The 26,788-nt window shown below is 34.8% G+C and overlaps 1 protein-coding gene across 2 annotated transcripts in view; it reads left to right on the forward strand.

Annotated features, from left to right (window-relative positions):
- The first annotated feature begins 776 nt into the window (after positions 1-776).
- Positions 777-26,788, forward strand: part of LOC127856627 (uncharacterized) — a 146,005-nt gene continuing 119,993 nt past the window's right edge. Inside the window, exons 1-3 of one of the 2 annotated variants that reach the window (XM_052392946.1) lie at positions 777-889; positions 9,837-9,935; positions 21,170-21,233. In XM_052392946.1, coding sequence (XP_052248906.1) covers positions 853-889; positions 9,837-9,935; positions 21,170-21,233 — 200 coding nt within the window. In that variant the 5' untranslated portion in view covers positions 777-852. Of the gene's footprint in view, positions 890-4,248; positions 4,475-9,836; positions 9,936-21,169; positions 21,234-26,788 lie in introns of those variants that run through there. The other variant, XM_052392947.1, reaches the window with a different exon arrangement.

Consider the following 26,788-nt stretch of genomic DNA (forward strand, 5'->3'; position numbering starts at 1 on the left):
TATATATATATTTGAAAGTGAAAATTACAGAGAAGTTGATTTTTTGTTATAATTTGACTATTTTTCATTCAAAATAATGTATTTACTTGTGAGCGATTGTACACAAAGTTGTTCCCGATACGCGTGTTTCATTAGAAATGTTTAAAAAAAACGGTCACAGAACAATGTTAGTTTAAACCTATTTATTTTAGCTCGATTGCGTCGAAAGCCTTAGGCTTATATAAACGCTCTCGAGTCCGTTTTCTGGGCCTAGAACCAGTACTTGGTGTCTTTGGGGGAGATCTAAAGAACGCTCCCGTGACCTCCCGGTCGCAAGGCGGACACCATATCCATTACACCACGGCGACCTCTACGGCGACAGAACAATGTTAATAATCGATATATTCTCGTACTAACGACACTTCGAAATTTAAGCCCAAGTAGAAGTTTTCATTTAAAGAAGTGCGTCAAAACAAAAAGGAACGATTTGTATCAGATGCCACATTGAAACCAAGCAAAGAAATTACCCCGCCCACCAATGAAAAATTAAAAAATAAACAAAATACAAATGATACGCTATTTTCTTCAAAGATTTAAACATTTTTGCGTCAATAAATTAATTACCTGCAACTTTTATCGCCATCCGATGTGATTTTCTCAACTAATTCTATGATTTCTGCTTATTTTATCAGAGCCTGTAAGTGTTGCTTTTATCGCTAACAATGGCGCGTTTGTTTATGACGTCACAGACGTAACGACGACGTCAATTCATTCTTCTTCCGGTTATGGTTTGATGCGCAAGAATATTGTGCGAATTGTAAGCTTCGTCATCCTCATCATCAATTCCTTGACCGGCTTTGCCTTTGGGGAGAAATGAACGACGACGATACAGAAATCCTTCTCCGGTCAGGTCTGTTATGTGCTGCTGCGAGTAAATTAATCCATGGTAAGGGATGTCCATTCTTTTACATTATCCTTTTTTTCTGACGGCAACGACGTCGATGTCCCTCTAGCGTGCCCTGGAGAACAATCTTGCACAGAGAGTCGTGCCTGGTGATGTGTCCGGACCAATTCAACTTTCGCCGTTTGACGGTCGCCAGTAGGGGCTCGTGTGGACCAACAAGTGTTGCGGTCATGTTACGGACGTACTCGTTGGTCTTGTGATCCGTATAGTAGATGCGGAGCAGTTTTCGGAGACATTTATGTTCAACTGCCTGTATCAAGCGTTAGAACTGTGTCCGCATGAAGCTTTCACATCTAGCAGCCGTAGAGTAGAATGGACACTTCGAGGGATTTGTAGAGCCTGTGCTTGGTGGGGAAGCTGTTGGAACTGCTTGTCCAAAACCTGCTCAGTCTGGCCATCGATGGATGGCAATTCTTTTTCGGACCTCAGCGGTAATGGTCCCATCCTTGGACAGGGTTGCGCCCAGTTACTTGAAGCTCGTGACTTCTTCTAGCTTCTTTCCGTTCATTGTGATGTCTGTGCGGGTGTTAGTCGTACTGTTCACCATGGTCTTTGACTTCTCTGTGCTGACCTCCATCCCGTATGCCCTTGCTCTTTAATAGAGTCTGATGATGTGATCTTGACGTTCACTGCTGGTGCCACCCATGAGATCAATATTATCAGCGAATTTCAAGTTGGAGATGGGTCTTCCACCGATTGTGTTAGAGGTGTGGTGGTCATGGAGAGTCTCCTGCATTATCTTCTCAACGAAAATGTTGAACAGGACGGGAGAGAGCAGACATCCCTGAGGGACGAACTGATGTCATGAGGAAGTCCCCTTGCTGTCCGTTGAGAAATATTGCACTGTTGGCGTTTCCTTGGAGTTCTTAAATGACTTGCACCAGCCCTTCGTTAATGTTAAACTCTTTCATAACGTGGCATAGGCCATCATGCCACACGCGGTCGATAGCTTTCTTAAAGTCGATGTAGTTGTGAAAGAGGTCACGTAGGTGTTGCAGAAGTTGTTCAAGGATGATGCTGCAGTTGAAGATCTGCTCCTCGGTCGGCCGTTCTTTACTTCTCAATCCATTAAGGATGATCTGTAACATGACTTTGTTGGGATGACTGATTAAACTGATGGTGCCTTAATTCTCGAACAAGTTGAGGTTGCCGTTTTTCGGTAGGGGTATAGCCAGTTACTGGGTCCACTCCTTGAGCCATTAAGCCAAACCATTAAATCGTATTCATTGTTTGATGAAACAAAATGAGGTATCGAGGTCAATCCCCAAAGCGGGAGAATTCCTTAGATTACCCTAAAGACACTAAGAACTGGTCGTACCCAGGAAACGGACTCGATAACGACTTAATAAGCCTCAGGCGTGTTACAAAAACGCGCATGGATTCGTTACTTTACTTTAAACATATTTTATTTCCAAGTAATGACATTGTACAAATATATACATTGGTACATAGATACATAATGGAAAAAGGGTTAGACCTGAAGTTCTTCAACATTATCGGGGGTCTTTCCCTTGCAATAGTTTTAACATGTTGTAATGGTGACAGACTTACATAAAATATTAATCATGTCATTTACACAATATATAATTGAGAACATAAATCTCAATAATTATATTTATTATATGATGACAACACGCACATAGGGGAGTGTTTTTTTTAAATGATTATTGAATAAGTCTGAGTTAAGGTTGCTGCAGTTATTTCTTAAATGGGCATGCAAAATTGATGAGTGTCTATCCCCAGTGTAAAAGTATTGGGGATTATCTTCGCATAAATTAAATAATTGTTTCAATGAAGTTTTAAAATTCGAAATGGTGTCAATGTTTCGTATATCAATAGGTAACGAATTCCATAGACTAATTGCAGATGGTAAAAACGAGCGCGAATAAAGTTATTTCGTTACGTGGATTCATGGATTCGTTACGAAAGAGATCACACCCGAAGAAATGAAGAAGGCTATCCAAAACTACTGAAAGAAAGGATTTCCATGTCCTGACAATATCACCAAGGAAATTTAGGGAAATGATCCAACACCTCAGTCATACAGCCCTTTACAGGCTGATGGGCATATTAAACGTAAGTCGATCAAATGGTGATGTACCTCAGCGCTTAGAGGATAACATGATGATTGAAAGCATGTTGGTGGCAACCTCAGTAGGATCCCAACATTTGAGATAACATCGGAGAGTTGGCGCGGTTGAAAGAGTACATCCGGGTCATAACAAGGGATGCCACTTTGGGTAGTTTTTTATAATTTGTTTTGACAGAGTTGTCGTCTCTGAAACACGAAATCTATAAAAACGGCTAAGCAAGGCAAAACTATTAAATACTTATCAATAAACATAATGTTTATTGATAGATATGCTACCAAATGTTTTTTTATATAATAAAGATGAGTTTTAAAAACTCGTACTACAACGGTTGTCAGATACACCACATGCATTCGTTCTAATAAAGAGGAAAATACAAGTGTTCAAGTTATGTATGCGTCTTCACGAAAACCGTTCAATAATACTAAGTCTATAATAACCGTAACGTATGTTGCAAACATATAATCCGGACAAAGAAACGTGTTCCTTTCTGAGCACAATCTTGCTTTCAAAAAAAGCGATTCCCGGCCGGCGTGAAGTTGATTTTCGTAATGATGATAACGAGTCCTGGAATAAAAGACTTCGGTCGGATGTTAGATTCCGATCATACTACCCTGTCCAATTGACCCATTTTATAGACATCTAGTATCTCATAATCACACTGAGGAGATTGAGAATAATGAGAATAATATGCTTGACCCTACTACAGGAAAATATACCCCCCTTCCCCACGCCCAACATCCCCCACCCCCACCCCGACCCCCCCCCCCCCCCCAAAAAAAAAAGTATTTAAATTTGCATAAAATTGTAATTAAATTCATATTAAATTAAAAAAAAACCTGAGGGAAAATTATCAATAACTGCTATTTAAAACCCGTTAGTGGTGTAACAGTAACAATGAAAGTCGGTCTTTGTATATCTCTATACATTCTGACATGCAGCTAAAAATACCAATAGTTACTTTCACAGTTGCTTTAAGGCCAGGGTTTTTCTATGCAAAGTTCCCACATCAGTGATCGACAACAAAGACGATGTAATTAAGGTGTGATAATTGTGTACCCGGTTTTCTATAAGGTTAATCCCTGTAGGTATTTTGCAGTTTTTATATAAACCATTTATGAATGGTTAAAGAAAGCGTAGCTTTTCGCGTTCAGTGTACCTTAACCGAGTGACTATTTCATTCCGCTCTACATCGTTAAATAAGGGAACGGTCTACCGTAGTGTGGTAGCGTGTATTTAATTTCGTAAAATAGTTGGAAATTTATGATTTTTTTATGTGTGCACGTGTGTGTTAATAGTAAACCAGTGAAAGTTTATAAAAGTTGCAGGTATGAAATAAGTGTAAAATTCGTGTTACGGCGCAAGGTGCCCGAAGGATAAAATTTGACGGATTAGTTTAATTACAATTGCACTTTATGGATAAACATGGCTTCGAGAACAGGTGAGTTAACAAAATTTAATATAAAATTAATTAAGTGCATTGCCTAGATAGTATCAAGTATCAAATAAGCGACATGTTTATTTACTCAGCGTTAAATGTTCGAGCACGCACCGAAAATAACATCGATTCCATGTCGACAAAGTTTAAATTTGATTAAGCTCTCACGGTAGTGTATATCTTCAATAGTATTTTAAATACTACCGCTATTGTTTAAAGGCAACGATAACCATCTGTTTTACAATTAAATCGTTTGGACGTAGAGTGTGTGTTGACACTGTAGTTTTATGTAAACAATCACGTCTGTCATCGCGCCGTTCCTGTCTTCTTAAAGGCAAATCGGGCGAATATATCTGCTTACAAGTTTTATTGCAGTGGGTAAAAAAATAAAATACATTTGTAAAACCAATTCGACCATGCCGTTTTAACTTATGGTATAAAACTCACCAACCAGCTATATAATGTATGTTATCGAATACCTCGAGGTTAGATCAGTGTGACATTTTTAATGTGGCCGAATTTCTTATTGTACTCACTGAATAAAAATGCAACAGCAGTGAAACACCTTTGACATTTTGTAATACCTGTGCAACACACACTCTATTGACGTGACTCGTCAAACATAGTCACTAATCAATTTAATAGTATTAGATCAGAAGTTAAACTAAAAAACACAACCTTGACACAAAATGTTTTAATATAGAAGATTTAGCAGTTTATATTTATCTTGTGTTTACGCACGAGGACCATGTTGAACCAGGGACCTATTCTATTAAAAATTATATATAAGTATACATAGTTACAAAATTTTTGTCGATTGATTTTGTTGTTGCTGTTACTTGCAGCTTGTGCATTTTTCACCATGAACAATCATTGGCTATCTAAGCACTGTATGTATGCACCGTATACATGGTACCCTACCATTTTATGAACGACGGGAAAAGCACGAGAGATACTAGCATCCGTTACCGTTATGTTTGACAGTGTATATGCATACAAACTGATTCTTAAAAGGGTAATGCATTTTTTGCTGTTATAATTGTTTATATTTGGACTCATTAGACACTGGATCGACTGCAAATGCAATTGCTATATAAAATGAAGGCAACTTACTGTCTTCTTAATTTGCATCAGGGATATTTTGTTATTTCCCTAGCTAAAAAATCGTATTTGTACTGAATGCATGCATTGGACGCTAGTCTATTATGTTAATCAGCATTCATTTTATGATTCCCCAATCTGCTGAACAAAGCTATCATTTGTAAAATAAAATATGATTAAACATTGTGAACAGACACAGTCTCTCGACAGCTGGATTTAAGTATAAACTACATTTTTAATCGATTAAATTAGTACTTATACACAAGTGTGTGATAGTAAGACATTTAAATTTGGATTACTTGTGGAGGACTCATTTTACAAAATAACATTAACTATGATCATCGTTTGAGTGAAATTCACTAAAGTCTATCTTAAGCTAAACTTACGACGGTTAACCTGCTGATAATCGATTAACACGCACGTTGTCGTGTATTTCCGCGACATTATGCAGACCGCAAATCCCTTGTCAGCCTCAGGTTATCGAATACATTGTATTTGCGTTTTGTTAATTGATGAATTTCGGAATGCAGTTGGGCAGATCAGTTCATTCTTGTTTCAATCAACTTTAATTATTTAGACAACGATTGAGACAAAAACAAACAGATAAAAATAACCCTTACTGTCTTAGTTGAATAGAATTTAGAGTCTAATTGATTTTAAAGGGACTAATTGACACAATTAATTTGTATTTACTTAATGTTTGTCACTGTTTCTAAAAATTAAATACCAGCGTACAAAAAAGAGATAAATTACACGATGACATAGACTTATAATGAAAATGTGTTTTTATGAGTGAAAAAAAAAGCAAGATATCAACACAATTATCGTTAAAGTACCTCTTCACGAACCTCACCTCTTTTCTAACCCTTCATTTGTTTACATTTTATGCGCATGCACGCATGCGCACTACATCACCCTTGTTAGTGTAGAAGTAATTTGTTTACGCCAACTCGGGCGTAGCTGCAAATCGACGAAAATGAGTCAAAAACCGATAGAATAAGTAGATTAATCATAAAAAACGTAACAATCATTTTATTACTTAATGCTTTTTACATATATAAGGAATTTCCTTAAAAAACTAAAAACATGGTCTCATTTTTGTTCTCAACTTTGCTTGACAATTTACACATTTCGGCTGCTGCAATAAGTCACGTGACCATGGTCAAAACATGTGACTTATTTATTTTTAATGTTGTACACTGAAGGGTTCGAAAGCAGGTATCCGTTGCTTGGAAGGCATTGGTAGTTTTACATGATATGGTGGTGCTGGAAACTTGAAAAAATCTGTTTTCAAAAGAGGGTTTACATAGCAATTCTAGTTGCCAGCCATGAAGAAACAAGTTATTTATCAAATAGAGTACATATAAATATGTTTCACTATTTTCAATATTATATTTAAGTCAAATTGACGTGTCAAAAATTAAGAGGTTCGAAAGATGGTTCGTCCATGATATAAAGCATTAAAGTTAACTTACAGAAATGGATTTAATGAATTAGAGAGCTTCTGTATTTTTTTTAAATTGACATGTCACTAGTAGTTTGCTCATATAGTTTTCAATACACATTATGCAATCTAACTGTTTGGATGTTTGAGAAGTTAAAGATATAGATTTTAAAATGGTGGTCTCCTGAGTACCAATCCCAGTACTAGTAGGGCCAAACATTTTTACAATCTTTTTTGGTTAAAATTATTGTTATGTTCTTTAATGTATGTCAGCTTTCTTACAGTATTCCTTAAATATGCCAAACTTTTTTCAAAAATGAAGTTCCAGTCTTTTGTAAATGTAACTCCAGTAATGGAATTAACTCAAACACTTAAATTTGGTTTAAACAATATGCTTTAATTACAAAATGTACTCATGATGAATTTACAAGTTTTCACTTTTGCAAAAACAGTCTGGTAAAAGAAGTCAGATGACTCATTTAAAGGGACTGTCAACCACGACGACGAAGAAAAGAAAAGTTGTAAAATACCGTATTTTTTTACAATTTTTAGTTTATATTCATTAAAATATCATGACTGGTATATTATTTAACTTGAAAAAAGTTGTTAAGTTTTCATATTTTCAGAATATTCGGTAATAAATTTTACGGGGTATGTCTACCAGGTAACTACCAGTTAACTATAAATAACGCCTGGAGATTGATCATTATCGACACGTGGTAAACTCGGGAATGCAAATTGTGCATGCGTAGTGAATTGTATATATTTTATTTATAAAATGATCAATCTGCTTGCGTTATTTTGAGTGTGTATATCGTTATGTCACCTATTTTCGCGATGTACTTTTGATTTCACATTGCAAAATTTTATTACCGAATATACTGTAAATAATTACTTTTTTCAAGTTATGTAATATACCATTCGTGAAATTTTAATCAATATAAACCAATAATTGTAAAAAAAATACGGTATTTTAGAACTTTTCTTGTTTTGTCATTCGTGGTTGACAGTCCCTTTAAGCATATCACAGTCAGCAACTTTAAACCAAACAAAATTCAATATTTTTCCCATATTACACATAAAAAAAGGAAAATTCTAGAACAAATACCTTAAGCCATCCATTTAAAGATGCTAATTTTTCAATTCCTTGAAATTTCCAGACCATTAAACTTGCTTTTAGTTTGTTTTAATTTGCAAATGTTGCTTTTGACTGATGATGATGTTATAACGTGCACACTTCCAAACCATTAGAAAACATTGTCATTAGGCCATGAATATGGCAAGCATGTACCTTAAGTACTCCCAGAAATGTTTTCCCTGTTGGGCTCACTGAGTTTTACGTCATCACAGATGTCCAGGAGTCCACTAAAGGCAGGGTGTACATTCAAGGAGTACAGCTATACAAATGGGGGAGGGGGGTGGGGGTCAAACCATATATTTACGTATATAAGATAGTGTTATAGTTTAGCCATGACTCATAAACACTTGTATATTTTGATAATGCTTTTTATGCCCCCCTTCGAAGAAGAGGGGGTATATTGCTTTGCTCATGTCGGTCGGTCGGTCGGTCGGTAGGTCGGTCGGTCCGTCCACCAGGTGGTTGTCGTATGATAACTCAAGAACGCTTGGGGCTAGGATCATGAAACTTCATAGGTACATTGAGAATGACTCGCAGATGACCCCTATTGATTTTGATGTCACTAGGTCAAAGGTCAAGGTCACGGTGACCCGAAATAGTAAAATGGTTTCCGGATGATAACTCAAGAACGCATACGCTTAGGATCATGAAACTTCATGGGTAGATTGATCATGACTCGCAGATGACCCCTATTGATTTTGAGGTCACTAGGTCAAAGGTCAAGGTCACGGTGACCCGAAATAGTAAAATGGTTTCCGGATGATAACTCAATAACGCATACGCCTAGGATCATGAAACTTCATGGGTAGATTGATCATGACTTGCAGATGACCCCTATCAATTTTGAGGTCACTAGGTCAAAGGTCACGGTGACCCGAAATAGTAAAATGGTTTCCGGATGATAACTCAAGAACGCATACGCCTACTAGGATCATGAAACTTCATGGGTAGATTGATCATGACTTGCAGATGACCCCTATTGTTTTTGAGGTCACTAGGTCAAAGGTCAAGGTCACGGTGACCTGAAATAGTAAAATGGTTTTCGGATGATAACTCAAGAACGCATACGCCTAGGATCATGAAACTTCATAGGTAGATTGATCATGACTCGCAGATGACCCCTATTGATTTTGAGGTCACAAGGTCAAAGGTCAAGGTCACAGTGACCCGAAAAAGTAAAATGATTTTCGGATGATAACTCAAGAACGCTTTTGCCTAGGATCATGACACTTCATAGGTACATTGATCGTGACTCGCAGATGACCCCTATTGATTTTCAGGTCACTAGGTCAAAGGTCAAGGTCACAGTGACAAAAATCGTACTCACACAATGGCTGCCACTACAATGGACAGCCCATATGGGGGGCATGCATGTTTTACAAACAGCCCTTGTTTAGAAAGACATGTTGAAGTATCTTATGTCATATTCAATTTTTTACACCAACTTGATTGGAACTTTCTTCGTTGGTTCAGTATAGTGTGAACATTATAACTGTCATTATATGTGGTGACAGATCACTCGTACATATTTAAAAAAAGGTTTGTCTGTTGTGATATATTGTTTATCATTGTTTTAAGAAAAAACTACCTGCACAATTCCAATTAATAGTTTGGTTAATCCTCCAAACTAATTGCTATATGGTAATTATTTGGTATACAAGTTTTTTACTTTCTATTTCCAGAAGAGTTGAACATGTGGAGTGACAGTATAAGCTCTGAAGAACGTCACCGCCATGAACTGCTGTTCTACAGTCAAGGGCCAGTGGACGGGTATCTGCTAGGTAATACATGTTCATCTTTTTTTTCCAATTGGGAAAAGTATCAGTACAGCGCCAGGAGGGAAAAAATGGCGCAAACCCCCTGAAATTGGGGGAAATCCCTACAGTAAAATCTTCAGTTTGGAAATTAAGGGTCTTTTTAATTTTGTGTACTTACATGTAATTGTGCAAACTCATCTAAATATTCTTTCACATGCCTTTTTGCTGAAATGTTGCCGTTTCAGTGCTCATTTTATGAGTTCACTCGAAGATAATTATGCTTATGGAATGAAATGGATGCAACTTATTTCGTTGTTTTTTTCTGATGGAAATGGGAAATTTGGTGATACTTTCTTACTTGGGAAAAAATACTTTAACAGTTAATTACATTATAAAGAAGGAAACAATTGCCTTGCTGATTAAGTTGTCAGTCATTGATGGAGTTGCTGCCTTTCACCCTTTAAACCTAAGGTGCCCAGTTAAACTAATTTTTGGATTTTTGGATTTAAGTCAATGACTTTTTGTATTAAGTATTTTGACAAAAGTATGACAGCTGCTGATTGCAAAGTGAAAATAAATTCAATGCATCCATTAGAAATATCATGTAGAAAATTGAAAGTTTTTAAATATTGAATAGAAAGCTTGAGGCAGCTATAAAGTTTACTATACTGACCTGTAATTAATAAATAAAGAGCTAAATCAATTAAAATAAAATAATTACAAAACTCAATAGCATTTTTCTGGATTAAAACCACAATTGTCTGCGTTCATTGTTAAATAACTATGAACTGGTGTAAATGTAATAATTTTAAATACATCGGCCACGAATGTTATGTTGGATCTAAGTATGTTTTTTTTTGTAGCATCATAATATGACTAAATGGTTTAAAAGCTGAAAAGATAAATCTGTTTTATTTTCACTGAATCTCATTATTTATGAGTAATTATATGGTTGAGTGTTGCCTGTTACATCAAAAAGCATGGCGTATCCCACTTATATACATTTTCCATACACTTTACTTTAAATTGTTCAGCTGGAGTCAGATATGAAACCTTTGATCATTGCCGAATAGCTTAAGCGTTGTTAATTTCTTATTCATTCACAAAGTTTCCAAATGTGAATAATTCTTGTTGAAAGAAGATTCACATAGCAGAAAATGCTATTTTCTATTCATTTCATGTTTACCTCAACTTGACTGTGAAGAATAATGTTGTATGTGAATTAAAATTGTTATATTATACATTTATGTTGGATCATAATAACAAATCATGATGATCACATTTTTTATATCATGACTCCATTACTGAGTGATAGAACATATTCAAATTGAAAATGTATGCTTGAAATTGTGCACTGTGTCATGAACATATTTTTAACAGCTTGCAAATGCTGTCAACTTTTAAGTTTCACCTGTCATAAAGCATTAATTTATGGACTTCCTGAATTTGAAGATGTGCAAATTGAAACAAAAATGTTGATTGTGCTTATCTTTTGAGATAATGTTATCATGAATTGATCTGCACATGCCTACTTTTGTGTGAGATGTTTGAAGTTCTTTGTAAATCCCCAGTTTATTTTGTATCTCAAAGTTAACTGGCATGATGAAATACTCAAAACAATGCTTAAATGAGTTGACATTGCCATTGACATAACCAATACATTTTAAAAGAGATAACATTTTGTAACAGACAATGCAATAGACAGGTTTGAAAACAAATGACATACTGGGAATATAATGTTTGTTTGTTTGATTCATGTTGCATGTTTATTATTAATTTTTAGCTCAGCTGTTTTCGTAGAAAACTCGTTGTCCGCCCTCTGCCGTCCGGCGTCTGCCTTCCGCCGTCCGCGTCGTGCTAAAACCTCAACATTGGCTCTAAAATCTAAGTGATTCCACATACAACTTTGAAACTTCATATGTAGATGCACCTTGATGAGTTCTACACGCCACACCCGTTTTTGGGTCACTAGGTCAAAGGTCAAGGTCACTTCTGACAAGCTTTCATTTAATCAAAACTGCACCCACAACCGAGCTTTGGCACACGCTATGCGGTGCTCTTGTTTTAAATTGCCATAATTAACAGACCCGTTTACAAATATCTTTCTTGGGCTTAATTAGCTGTTCAAAAGTTATAGTTGTGACAAAAACAGCACTATCTTAATGACCTTAAGTGGTTGACATCTCACACTTAATTGCCTGCAAAATAAAACCAAATTAAATGAAGCTTTAGTAAAAAATACGGAGCTTATTTTGCGTAATGTTTACCAACATTATTTGAAAAACCTAAGGGCTATAAAGATGTTGATTGCTCGGAGTGTCTCTGTCCGTGCTTTAGTTTAGAGATCAAAATTGTTTACAAAAAGTAAATAATGAAGGCTGTTCTGTTAAAATATATGTTAAGATTTTATAATTTAAATGTTTTAATGGTGTATTAACAACAAACAAAGAAAAACACAAATAAGCATTAACTTCTATTATTTAAATATTTTTGGGAGTTATTGTGTACTGAACAAATCAATTTGCTATCAGTGCTTTTTTATCTGGTCCATTAATCTGTTTTTGGCAATTGAATCAAATCATTTGAATAAGTGATTGATTTATGTGTGCTGAAATATTTGGTTCATGGTTTAACAATATTTTGTTTTGGTGCATTAAGATGTCAAGTGGTACTTTAATAGTATGACATAACTGTGCTGGTTAAACAACTTTAACAACTTAGTCCCAAAGGTTTTCAACTGTTAAGGTCCTAAAGGTCCCAAATACATAATTTATTCACATGTTTAGTTACCCGACTTTATGGAAATTGTGACATATTACCAATATTACCAGCATGACAACAACTTGTATCTGCAGCTTTTTTTTTCAATAAACGTTTCTGTAATTTGCATCCATATTGATTTTAATAATGCTGTTGAAAATGTAAATCTGTCCAAACGCTATGATTGAGTCACCGTAATATAATAAGATCAACTTCAGTTGTTTGTTATTCAGTGCAGAGTCTGGGAGGTTTTTAGCAATATACATAGATATAAATGATGTTCAGATGACATGTATATAAACATGTTAAATGGTTATGGGAATTACATTTTAGAAATGTAACTGTTCAATATCCGATCATGTATGAACTAAACATACTATTTTCAAGATATTGAAGATACTTTTGAAACAGTATTGATGAAAAATGAGAAATTCCATGGACCGAGCATGGAGACAATTTTAGTAAACCTTTTAATGCTTTTTTTCTAGCGCCAGGTGGCTGGCTCATTTAAAACCTCTATCAATGTTTATCTAATTAATAAACAACGGCCACTGTAAGCAATGTTTATACACAGATGTGGGACCAAATTACGATGACCATTTTGAGTACCTGATTATTGAGTTGTTGATTCACACTTATGTGCTGTTTTAGAGAAAGCCTATCTTTTCAGTGTGCTTCGATAACCTCGTTATTCGTGCCTCTTTGAAAGACGCACTTTGTCTTTGATTTGTCATGATTTAAAGAATTTATTATTGCGATAACTGATAGCCTTATTTTGAGGCCACATTTTATCATTGGTGTAATACACTTGTTAATTTCATTGCAGTTTCTTGAAGTGTTAAGTAATGTCTGTATTTTATACATTAAGTAATGCCATATAATGTATCTGGGTATTTTATTCCCTGCATGGTTGCTGGGATTAAATTAATGGCTTTTCCCCTTAATATTTGATAAAATAACCAAATAATCCATTGACTTCCAAAGATTTTATCATATAACATGAACTGATCTCTCACAAAGTTAGTAAATTTTTTATTTTCAAATATAAATATTGAGCTTTTACAGCAATATTGATTCTTTCACTGTAACTGGTGATTTCCATAACTTATGTTTTTCTATCAATATTTGCCAGAAGTAGGAAATATCTTTTTACTTTTATACAGACTCACCTGTCATAAAATCAGAAAGTCACACAGTAAGTGTGTAACATGGGCAGTTGATGCTCTGTTACACGAAATAAATTTTTAGCAAAACTCAATGATCACAAAATATTTTTAGCACATCTGAGAACAATGTCTTTTTCAGAACACTTGTGCAATAACATCTTTGACAAGTGTTATACATGGCCACAGGTGGAATAAAGCTAGATCACTAGTTTAAATGTAAGGAAAATCGCATGTCAACACTCAAGAGACCACAGTATAGGTCATTTTAATCTTCCTCACGCGTCACATTTTCTCAAGGTTTTATGTGGGTCATGTGGAGTAAAAAACTTTGTTCTAAGTAAAAAAAAAGTGAAATACTAAATGAGACCACTCAAGAGACCACATTTTTTGCCCTTGAAACTTTGTCAGAACATAATTTATTAGGACGTGTAGGATGACGTCAATGACACAATCTTTAATAAAAAATATATCACGATGAATGTAAAACGAACTCTTGTATTTACTGAATTAACGAAATACATGAGTAAACAACAATGCTATCGTTGATAAAGTCATAGATTCAGTTTTAGAATGTTATGAAATGAATCAATTAATAAGACATTATTCTGTATTATTTAATAGAAATTATTTATGTTGTTATGCTAGTTAACGGCAATGAGCCTTTGTTTTACACTGTGTGCGATCGACTGGTTGGGGTAACGATGTAGCAATTCTACACACTAACCAACCATCTTCAAAATGGTGATCCGAGAAAAGCGGTCACTCGTCGACAACTGACACTTTGGCCATTTCCCTTGACTGACCACTGTTCTCTTAGTTTTGACTGTATTTTAAAATATATGCCAGTATATATTGGTAACCATTATATAACAACTAAAAGATGTATTTCTCTTATGTACAGAAACATGTTAATGCAATGCGTATTTGCACATTTCACATCATATACTTGTCAAGTTGCAATAATATATGGTGTACAGTATCAATAATATATTGATTACATAAATTATGGTCAAAAAAATACAATGAATGAAACATTTTTGTGTATTGACCGTCCCAGTGCGATTCGCACTAATGCCTACACAAATCATGCACACAATTCAAATTAGAGTTTAGCGCCACTATTGTATATAACTATCAAATTGTTGCACATGCCTGAATGGCTTCTTCATCTCCATTTCCTTCATAATAATATTTACTATATATGATTTTTCTATCAAGTGTATGTACAATTGACAACTTTTCATAATTATTAATTATTAATATTCTAAAAATCATTTTTCAAAAACAAGACAAATGTGATATATATTGAGATATAATTTAACGATTACTGATTAAATGATAATAATCTTTGTAATGGCAGTGTAAGCCATAATTATGCCCCCTTTAAAACACAATAATTTATACTTGAATAAGTCTGTCCTGAATAGTATTAAGTCATATGAAAGAATAAATGTTTTATAATAATGTGGGAGTACACAGAGTTCATTATTTAACTATTCAATTATTGAAAACACCATGTTATGGATATTGCATTCTGATCTATAAATTTGTTTGTGATTTAGGCCTGTCCCCAACAGTATTTTATTGACAAGGAATGCGAATTATGAATTCCTTTGCAATGTCACTTATTGGAGATTAAAAACTTGGTTACCCTGAAGCTAAATAAAACTAAATCTGGAACAAGATCACAGGTAAGAATGTGTATAAAAATGTCAACATTTGTATACCATAGTAATTAATTTATTTTCATTTTATGTCATCAGTCATTTGTATTTATTGTTTTCATTGTCCTTGTTAGGACACTATTAGCAACCGTTTGTTGTATTTATGTATTTAACAATGTTTTGATTCTGAAAGGTGTATATGTGCGTAATAAAAAAACAGCAACAAAATATTGTGCTTTTGTCCTGTTTTTGTTTTGTTTACACAAAATGTACAAAATACCTTGACAGAAGATAAACATGTTTATTTCTTTTGTTTATTTTAATGGTATGTATTCCATGGCGACAGATTGAGGTGTCAAGCATTATACCTAACACAAAAATAAATGGTACACACATTCCAATCATCTACAAAAAAGTAATTCGGCTCAGATTTCCAGTAAATGAGAAAACGTGGATGTAGTTAGGTTGGTTAATGTTTCATAGCACAATTGCTGCTGTATTGTTATGTTGAATGGTGCTGTTTGCTGTCATTGTACATCCAAGTACATGGGCTTGGTTAAGACCTGGGTGGGTGGGTTTCAAATTACAAAGCTTCTTAACCCTGTCCCACTCAGAAGTAAAGTGAAAATGGAAATGGGCAAACAGTGTAAAACCAGAACAGCCTGCACATAACTCGCAGTATGTTCAGGTTTTATGCTGTTTGCTGCTTATCAGTATCTAAGGGTTGGAAATGAAGCCTTTAAAGAAAGGTCTTTAATTAAATTTAACTTTTTAAGGGACTACAAGTGCATCAAAATACCTATCTAGGTGGTAAAGGGTTATGGAAAGTCTTAACTTAGTTGTTTATTAATATGATGGGAGTTTCGGTTTATAGTTGTTTATTAATATGATGGAAGTTTCGGTTTATTTCAATGACCCAGAATCTAGATGCAAGAGGCATATTGTGATTGACCAGTCTGTCCATTTCCAAGATTGAAGCTTTTGGTTTAGCACCCACAAAGATTGTTAGTTTTGTTACAATGTTTTGATTCTTGCTCAGTTGTTGCTTTGGCCCTTCCCTATCCTCCAATTTCATGCAATGTCACTTTTATACTGTCCTAATTTGGAATTCCAATAATGCAAATCATTCATAGTACATTTCATGTTTAGCAGATGTACTGGGTTAACTTCACTTTTTTTTGTTTACAAGGGTCTATATTGATGTGAATTTATGTGAATTTATACAATTAGTTAAATTATAGACACTTCAAGGACATTTTTTTTCCATTGCTAATGTATCTAAAAGATAGCTGTTGATTCATTCAAACATTGGCACACCCTAAAAACTAGGAAAAATGATAACATCTATTTATAGTTAAATTTTTAAAATGGCAATTATTTTTATTAAACCATTTGCTGCTAGAAAAATCGGTGTATTCTGATGATGAATTATCATTTAATAGTCCATTTAATAAGATTAAAATCTGATGAATGTTAATTTTTGGGGAAAATAGTAGCTTTGTATGAAATTCTTAGGCTACAAAGCAAGCTGATAAAAAAATACTTCTTCATCCTTTTGTGTTTGATTTTAATGGATTTTTCTTGTAACGAGAAAAACGGTAAAGAAAAACCTGTTTTTATTCTAGATTGAAATGAGCCTACTGCTACTTACAATTATAAACTTAATGCATTATTATGACCTCATTTGAATGATGAAAGTGATAAGATGTGATTGCTTAATGCATCTCTGATTAAATTGTATTCTGTTGTACTTGCATACATGCCATATGTCCCAGATTGTCTGGGACAGTCCCGGAAATGAAGAACTTGTCCCGCTGTCCCGGAAATCTGTCAAATGTCCCGGAATTTACAAAATCCATATATACATGTACCTCATCTTAGGCTTAACTGCACCTCGAATCTGTGTATATCTGCAGCGTCTCCATGACAATGCCTACCCGAATAGGCAGACTACGCTACGTGTCAAAATTGATCAATTAACAGGGGTCCTGTTATCATATCGATTGTCTCACGTTCGCGGTCAAACCGAAAAGGCGACATTGTTTAATGTGGTTGTTAATTGACTTTAATCTACTACGTCACTATTTCCCACTGCGTAAGGGCAAAGGATAGTTGTTCACACATCTGAAGTCCAACATCGCTGAGTAAAAAATTAAAAGCAGTTTATGTTCGCACGTTTAACCGAAAAAGAAGTTGAGTAAAAAAGAAAGCATATAAAAACGTCATCCTCACTAGGTTTATTATTGTCTTGTTCTAACTGTATTGTTGTATTTTTTATTATATAAATGTTATAAATGAATAAAGGCGAGGTCTTAATAACTATAACGCAGTGACGTCACCATCTGTTTAGAACGCTTACACTGAAAACACGTGGCTTGTATCTAGTAACGGAAGTAGTAATGTTTAATTTGACGTTATAGATGAAGTGTATTTCGGATAGGCTTTTGAACTTTTGCAATTAACGATGCGAAACAAAAAAAAACGTACCAAAAATGCATATGTCTATAAATATCGCTACAATTTATACATGTCCCGGAAAATCAGCAAAAGTCCCGGACAATTTAACTCAATGTCCCGGAATTGGTATGAAAAATTATGGCATGTATGGTTGAAGAATGACGAATACTATTCCCTGTTTTACTGAGGGCTTGACCAAAAAATGAGGTATCAAGTAGTGTTTTAAAGTTATCAAATTAACAATATCAAAATAACAAAACAATTATATCATCACAAAGCATTTTATTTTGGAAAAATAATAAATAATAAAACTGAAGAAGTCAATATACATTTTTTAGCTCTGGGGAATTTGTTTTACATTAAGTCAGGTAAAATTATAAAAAACAAATATATTTTTGTATGCCATACAATTTGCTTCAAGTCAATAGGGTATATGTGTATCCTTGCACGGCCATCATGATAATGTCCGTTTATAACCTATCCAGATACCTGGGTGTTGACACGAGAGGCTTTCAAAGCCTGTTTAATGACCCTCAGACCCCCCTGGTGAGGAGAGAATGCACTAAATTGTTACAAATTGGCACATAATGACCAGTGTCACGGGCACTACTATAAGGACAGTGATTGTAACTAATGTGGCGACATTAAGGTCATCTTCCTTTTATAGCAGTAGGTTTATTAGTATATTTAGTTTGTGTACCGTTTTGTTTAAACATAGTCAGATACAAGTGTAGCAGGTAAACAACTATGGTATGTTTCTCATAGTAGTGATTTTGTTAGTGGTTGTGATAATGTCCTTTGACTGCAGTATTATGTCACAGCCCTGCAACTTAAGGGTATAATGTTTTAGTTTACCAATAGTTAAAACTGATAGTCTTCATCGCATAAAAACCTTATGCTTAATTAGTCACTTGTTTCCTCAGGGTAGAATCTGAGTCTTTGATGTCCTAAGAGAAGATTTTAAGAAAGTTCCCTTAATGCAGATTGAACCCGGGACCTCCTTAATGCTTAGGTTATCTGACCTCTGGTAAAAGTTTGACGGTGGCCCTAAAAATTAACCAAGTCTTCAAAGCAACTAGTCTGCCTGAGAGTGGCCCCAGATTTGAATCTCTGAATGGCTGCGCAATTTTCAAGCCATAGGATATAATAATAAAAAAATTTGGCATAGCTGGCGGAATATCAGCAACATCACCGGGTCTTTGTAGTATAGGATGTATAGTTACACTAATCAGTGCAGGGAAATACCGTCTACACTCTGCATGTTCATGCGAAACAAAGACACACATATTGGCAATTAGTTACAATGACGCATTATTTGTAAATTCTAAGACTTTCAGGATCAGTGCTCGGTCAGTAAATCAGGGGAAGACAGAATGTACTATCAATAAATGTCTTATGTTGATAACACAGTATTGCTTTCAGTACAACCTCTCGGTAGATGAAAAGTACATGTTACACCGTTATTTCAAAGTCAGTATATACGCCTAATATTTGTTTAAAGATATTTCTTGATTTTAATTTCCTTAACATTGAATAATTATTTGATCATAGTTTTTAAAGTGATAATTAGCGGAACCTTGAATATATTACTTTTAAAGTGTGAATGAATTGAAATGATCATGTTTAAATCTTTAGTGTCCAGATAATCTGTATTTGTGCCAGATTAAATTATCATTTTTCAATGCCCTTGTAAACTGTTTGAACTGAGAAAACATTGTGTGTCTGTGTGCGTGTCAGTGCATTTTTATAAAGAGAATTGGATAATTGCATTGGAACAACTCATATGTCATAGAAAAATGTAAACTTCTGATCAGCCATTCATAATGGTTAGAGTTATTGTGCCATGAAATCGAAATTGAATACTATATTTACTGTCATTTAGAAGGAAATAAGATAACATATTGAAATTTGACTTTGTCTATTTCGAGATCTGGCAAGGCCTTGAGTGTTTAAATAGAGTGACGCCCCCTTTGTCTGTGGAGTTGTACTTTGAGATGTAACAGTAAATTTAAGTTAAAAAAAGCCTCTTCATCAAATGGTTCGGATTCTGTAAAATAGCAACACAGATTCAATTGAATTTCAAGAGAGATGTAAATTTAAATTATAAATGCAGATTCATTTTAATATCAACATAGGTTTATTCAATTATCAATTCAGATTAATTAAAATATCAACATACATTAACTTATATATCAACAAAGATAAATTTAAATATCAACTGTGATTCATTAAAATACTTATTCATGTTTCGATGATATTTACCTTCCCATATGCTGGTAAAATTATTGTCAAGCCGAAAGTGAGAGCTAGGGGTCTAACACTTTCGGCATATGTTAAGGGTTCTGCTGACATAAGCAACCTAGAGAAGTGTCTTAAAGTGTATAGCATTAAAAAAGGGAAAGAAACCCACGCTTTACAGACACGCACTTTAACAAACTGTAAACACATCAAAAGTTTTACCCTTGAATGTTTTGTATTCAGGTCACAGTAGCATTGCCGGTATGGCGTCTGCCAAGCAATCAGTACTGGTTTGATTCCCAATTTGTGAGCATTCTTAAGATAATCTCTTTAAAGGGGCCTTTTCACAGATTTTGGCATTTTTTTAACTTATTCATTAAATGCTTTATATTGATAAATGTAAACATTGGATCGTAAAAGCTCCAGTAAAAAATCAAGAAAAAAATTAAAAAAAGGAAAAAAACATTGCCCGGAGCAGGTTTCGAACCAGTGACCCCTGGAGTCCTGCCAGAGTCCTGAAGTAAAAACGCTTTAGCCTACTGAGCTATTCCGCCGAGTACACATTCTTGACGTATTTTATACCATATATAAGCAATCTTCGTAGTTTCACAAAATTTAACGACACAAACAGAACTCTCCAAATTATTCAATCGTTTCGCGTTGCAACGCTTTATAATTTTTAGGTTTTAAAATCGTCAAAAGATGCATATAATGGCTATATTAGAGCATGGTTAATGTTCAGTATTACTGTTTCCTCACAAATATCATAACTAAAACGAAAACTTACGAATCTGAAACAACTTTTTTCAATTTTGTCAATTTACCAAAGCGTGAAAAGATCCCTTTAAAGACGCCAAGTATGGTTCTACCAAGTAAATGGTCTCAAGAGTATATCAATAAGCCTTAAGGCTCTCAATTCTTGCAATTGAGCTTCTAAAGTAACTATGGTTAAAATGATTTTCTGTATTTGCAGGTGAGAGGGCCAGGGACCTGTTCCTTCATTCCAGACTCCCATTGACGGTGCTCAGCCAAATATGGTATGTGTAACCATGGTGACCGTTTCATTATACCCCCATATAATGTGTGCATCTTTAAGTTGTATGTAAACATTAATTTAAGGGACTTAAATTAAAAGGATTGGCAAAATGACATTTAAAAAAATGTAGTAGATTAATTTTTTTTATTAAAACCAGAAAAAAATGGTATTGAAAATTAAAAGTATTAAAATTACGTACAGCATTAAATGGATTATCAGAAAAAAATAATATTTGTATGCTTTAAATTGATTGATTAGACCATATGTATATTGCTCACAGAATGTTTAAAATTGGCATGAATGGCGCATCAGAATTTGCCTTCGAAGTTTTAAGTCGGATTCCCAGTGAATGCATAATAATATTATGTAATCACATTTTTTCTTCTTTTATTATCATTTTTGATCATTCAAAATAGCATGTTATTGAAAGTTAATAAATGTAAGCACATTTTTCAAAAATACAAAAATTTGTTAACATTTGGTCCATGTAAGTATATGTAAGTACTTGATTTCTGTTGTTGTTTTTGAGACCATAGTAACAAACAGTTTTTGTAGTCTTACCCACAAATAATGTCATTTGGCCACTTTTTTATTGCTTTCTTGGTATCAGAAATGATGAGCATATTTTATTTTACTATGTACGATCTTTTTACAGTTTTGTTAATAGAAAATTATGTTTAGAATCAGCCAGAAACCTTAGAAATGTATGCAGTAAACTGTTCATTAGGTTATTAAAATTGACATTGACCTGGTCAGTATTGACCTGGTCACTATTCCCATGTTAGACATTCGATAATTGAATGGACCAAATTGAATGCTTATCTGCCCAAGGCTCTAACAACCGTCCTGAGGTCAATGTGAAAATATTTGCAAGAATTCGATACGAATATTGAAACAGTCCATAAATGGAGACCACATTTATTTATTGATTATGTGTTACTACCACCGTTTGGTCATGAAACATTGCATGTCCTGAATGTAAGGCCATTCTTTGCTTATTAATTGGTTCACAAATGCGTTAATTATGGTTAACATTACTTAGTTACTGTTGCTGTGAGCATTTTCATTTAGTCAATAAATCCTTCTTGTTTTTAGCTGGGCGTTTTCGGAGAAAACCCGAGGTATTGTCATAGCCAGCTCGTCCTGTCGTCCGCCGTCTGCGTCTTGCTAAAACCTTAACATTGGCTCTAAAATCAAAGTGCTTCCACCTACAACTTTGAAACTTGATATGTAGATGCACCTTGATAAGTTCTTCACGCCACACCCATTTTGGGGTCACTAGGTCAAAGGTCAAGGTCACTGTAAGCTCCAAAAAAATCAAAAAAAATCTGACAAGCTTTCATTTATTCAAAACTGCACCCGTAGCCAAGTGTGGCACCTGATATGCAGTGCTCTTGTGTTTTTTATATTTTTGACTAGGTATATTAAAATTGGGTTTAGAATTCCTAGACTTTTAGGAAAGGATACTGATCCTCTGTAGGAAATGTAGTAAATTTTTTCAAGTTTGGAGTGCGCTTAAAATAATGTTTTTAAAAACATGTTAAGCATGATGCTCTGGAAGACATTAATGTTCTGCAATCTAAAATAAGACCATCTTTCCATTGATGATGTTTAAACATTACTGTTTGTTTTATGTGCTGTTTCAATCGAGTCAATCAATTAAAGTGACAGCTGATATAATGTGAATTAAGAAAACAATTAATTAAAATGATGCTGCCTAAGTCTGCCAATATTTAAGATGAGCTGTTTGGCAACAGCTTTTAATGGCTGTCCTGTATGGATTTGTTATTTTCTGTTGTAATTGAACTGGTTAATGTTTTTATGAAGCTCCATTGTGAAGCAAATTGTTTTTCGTGGTTGCATCCGATAATGATGTCTGCACAAAGAAAAGAGGTTATGAAAACTGATAACAGTTTGCTGTTTGTCATTTACAAATGTGTTGACATAAATATAATGATAAATCAATAATTGTTCTGTGATGAATCAAGAATTGTTATGTAAGCACAGCATTAAACAATTACATTCTGGTTTATTTAACCTAAAACAATGGTAATTATTTTTTGTATAAAGCAAACATTTTAAAACATGTTGGCTGAGAGTTAGGATCTGTCAAGTAAGTTATATTTCAATAATGGAGAGCAAACATATACAGTACAGCCAAAGCGGAACAAACGTATTTCGCGATCCGCAGCGGCAAGGCGAAACGAGGCGATGCCGCGTCAGTCGTTGAAGCCGCGTCAGTATGCGGCGGCAAGTCGCATTTCGCCGCGAAACTTCGCATCTGTCCGCCGAGGCATGCCGCGGTCCGCGACATGATGCCGAGTCCGAATGCGATCATGAAATATTATTTTTTAAAATTATTAGTTACATGTAGTTAACAAATTTTTAAAGAACAATTATAATAATAATTAAAATCATAATAAATTTATTGTGCGCGGATTGTATTAGCATATACATGTAAGCATGGTTAATGTGTCTGGCCAATTATTAAGTTTGTTTCCCGCCCGTAGCGTATGTATTTCACACATAAACAAGGTCACGTAATTATGTTTTCGCACATACAAGTGGTCAAGGCTCCAGCATATGGTGGATTTATAAATTAATTGCATGTTGATTCCGCTATTATATTTTAGCTGAGAAAATTAGCAGTTTGAAGCCACATCAATAATCAAGACAGTGACGACGTATTTGTAGTTTTGTTAATTATCAGCTTATTATAACTATTGTTTGAATATGCGTATATAAACACGTTTTATTTTGTTCATACTATACAGTTAATATCGCTACTAATTACCCGATAATCCCGTATATTCCAGTTTTAAAGCAAATGCTGGTTAATATTTACGATACACAAACATTCTCGATATTTCCTTAAGTATCAAATACATTTTGGCATTTGTTACTATTTATAGAGATGATGAAATAACGTCTAATCGGGGCGTTTTTTTAGTCCACTGAACACGCGATTTACGCCTGACGTGATGTTCATGTATTTATACAACACAAAATACACCCAAACTTTCCAAACGACGTTCTACATGTCTGCATAATTTTCGCGCGCTTTTTATGAAACAAAGGATATTTTAGCACTGTTTATTTGACGCTAGAATTTGCCAAAGGACGCGCTAGCATTAAAATTCGGAAGTGTGTTTCGGATTACAAATTTAATAATGATAATCGAACGAAACATAAACAGTTGCGCGTAATTAATTCTACGCTACACATACATGTATGTACATGTAGGTGGATATCTTTTCACTCGATCCGCCGCGTACGTATGCGGCGGATTTACTCCGCGAAAGTACGCGTGGTTAATACAGACTCGGCGTCGTTGCCCGGATCGATGCCGAGTGCCACGGCGATACGCCGCGTGAACACACGATTGGCCGCCGTGGACTAATAATCTGGCCGTGGCGTAGCCGCGGATTATGTTTGTGCCGCTTCGGCTGTACTGTACCTACTTAAAAGGTGTAATAATACAATTAAAGTTTAAAGTCCTAAAAAGCTCATGTAGCAAATGTTTGATGGCCCCAGTTAATAACATGCTTGGTCAAACATTGGATGCTTCAAATATTTTTCCCATTAATTATTTACTTCATGGGATGAAATTTCAGTGGTAAAATGGTTATATGGCAGATGTAGAAATTACACTTCAAGGTCCATGGTATACTCATTAATAATAGATGAACAGTGTTAATGATTTTTGTAATTTAATTAGGTTCCGCTTAGTTTAAACCTATTTGTTGAGCTAATTGCGCTGAAAGCCTTAGGCTTATTGTAACACTCTTAAGTCCATTTCCTGGGACTAGACCCAATACTTGTCTTTGGGGAGATTAAAGGAACGCAGTCGCTTGGTGGAAACCATATCCACTATGCCATGGCAACCTGAAGGTTATGTTTTGATGTGCTTAATGACAAAACAAAACACATAGTTTTGTTCCTTAGTATTCAATATTATAAGAGCTAAATACCTGGTTAATAACTCAAAAGAGGTCAGAGCATGTTAGAATTCAAATAATTTGCTTACTGACTGTCTTATATGTAGAAGGTCAAAACCTTATGAACTCCATTCAAGTCAAGCCAGCTGTTTAAATTGATCAAATATTGACAACAGAAGTCTAAACAAAAATGCCTCTGACTCTTTAAGACGCTCAACATTGGGAGCATACACAACTTACATATTTCAAACATTGATAGGCTGAAATAGGTCGATGGTTGATGTAATGCTATTTAAACCTAAAGTCAATCACTCTTAAAAAATATTTGTCTTTATGAGCTATAGCAAACATTAAGTGAAGAGAAATAGGGAACTTGAAAAGTGTATTGGCAATCGTAATGTTAACTATGAGTTTAAGGGTCAGAAATTTATAAGAAGTTGGAACAGGAACATAACACTCAACTGTTATACTTACATAATTCCAATCATGTATCAGATATAAAAAAAGATAAAAAGGCAGACTGCACAGGCTAATCTGGGTTGACACTTTACACATGTGCCTTAAGCCCAGTTTTCCCAGACCATGGCTTATTAGATTATTGATGGCCACCTTGGAGGACTCTGTGACAGTATTTTTGCACAGTTGTTCCACTACAAGCACTACCCTGTGGAGTCTGAATAGCTACACCTTATCTAGCTGTCAGTCCTCTGATATTGACCAATAGCAACTTGTCAGTCAACAAATGACTTAACCTTTCATTGGTTTGTATGTCTGCCATAACATTTGCAGCAAACATTATAAACAAGCAAGAAAATAAAATGCACTTTTCCTAACATGAAGTGAAACTGCTGATTATTGCATCATATAACAGTCAAAACTATGTAACCCACTTGACAAAGCCCTCTACTGTTGCCTACCCCATCAAATACATTTATATGGCTTACCGGTAAGTAGGCATATTACTCGGTGTTTTAACACTCAAGAGTACAACAGTAGTGCTGAAGTCCTTTCAGACGAAATGTCCAACCCCTCTTTATTGCAGATAAATACCCTCTTAGGAGAAAGTATTTATAAAGCTTTACAACTAACTGCACACTTAAAGAGATGTTAATAATGCCTGCTTAAAAACGCCTTGTTAAATATCACCTGCCATGGATGTGTTATCCAAAAATACGTTTTGTGCATGGGCAAATGTGGAAGTCTTAACCTATTTATGCCTAACCTCTAGAAAAAAGGCCTTGGCAAACAGCTTAGACCCAGATGAGATGCGGCATGACGCGGCGTCTCATCAGGGTCTGCGCTATTTGCTAAAAGGAATTTTTGTAAGAAATATTCTAAATATGGAAATAGGTATACTAGAAATCCCTTATTTTGGAAATAAATTAATCCAAATTAGAAGGATGGGAGAGTCCACAAGGCATAAATAGGTTAATGTGCTCACATGCAACTCTTAAGGTGCTCATATGTCATTCTTGCAGACTTGAGCACTTGCACATGTAGAGTTCCAACTGTGCTAATGAAGAAATGCATGTGCTCATGTGAGGTCTTCATATGACATGCATGTGCACACAAATATTTTGGATGTCAACTCCAGGCCACCATACCTGCTTGTAAATCT

The sequence above is a fragment of the Dreissena polymorpha genome, chromosome 13 (assembly GCF_020536995.1).
Source record: "Dreissena polymorpha isolate Duluth1 chromosome 13, UMN_Dpol_1.0, whole genome shotgun sequence".
In the NCBI taxonomy this organism is placed as follows: domain Eukaryota; kingdom Metazoa; phylum Mollusca; class Bivalvia; order Myida; family Dreissenidae; genus Dreissena; species Dreissena polymorpha.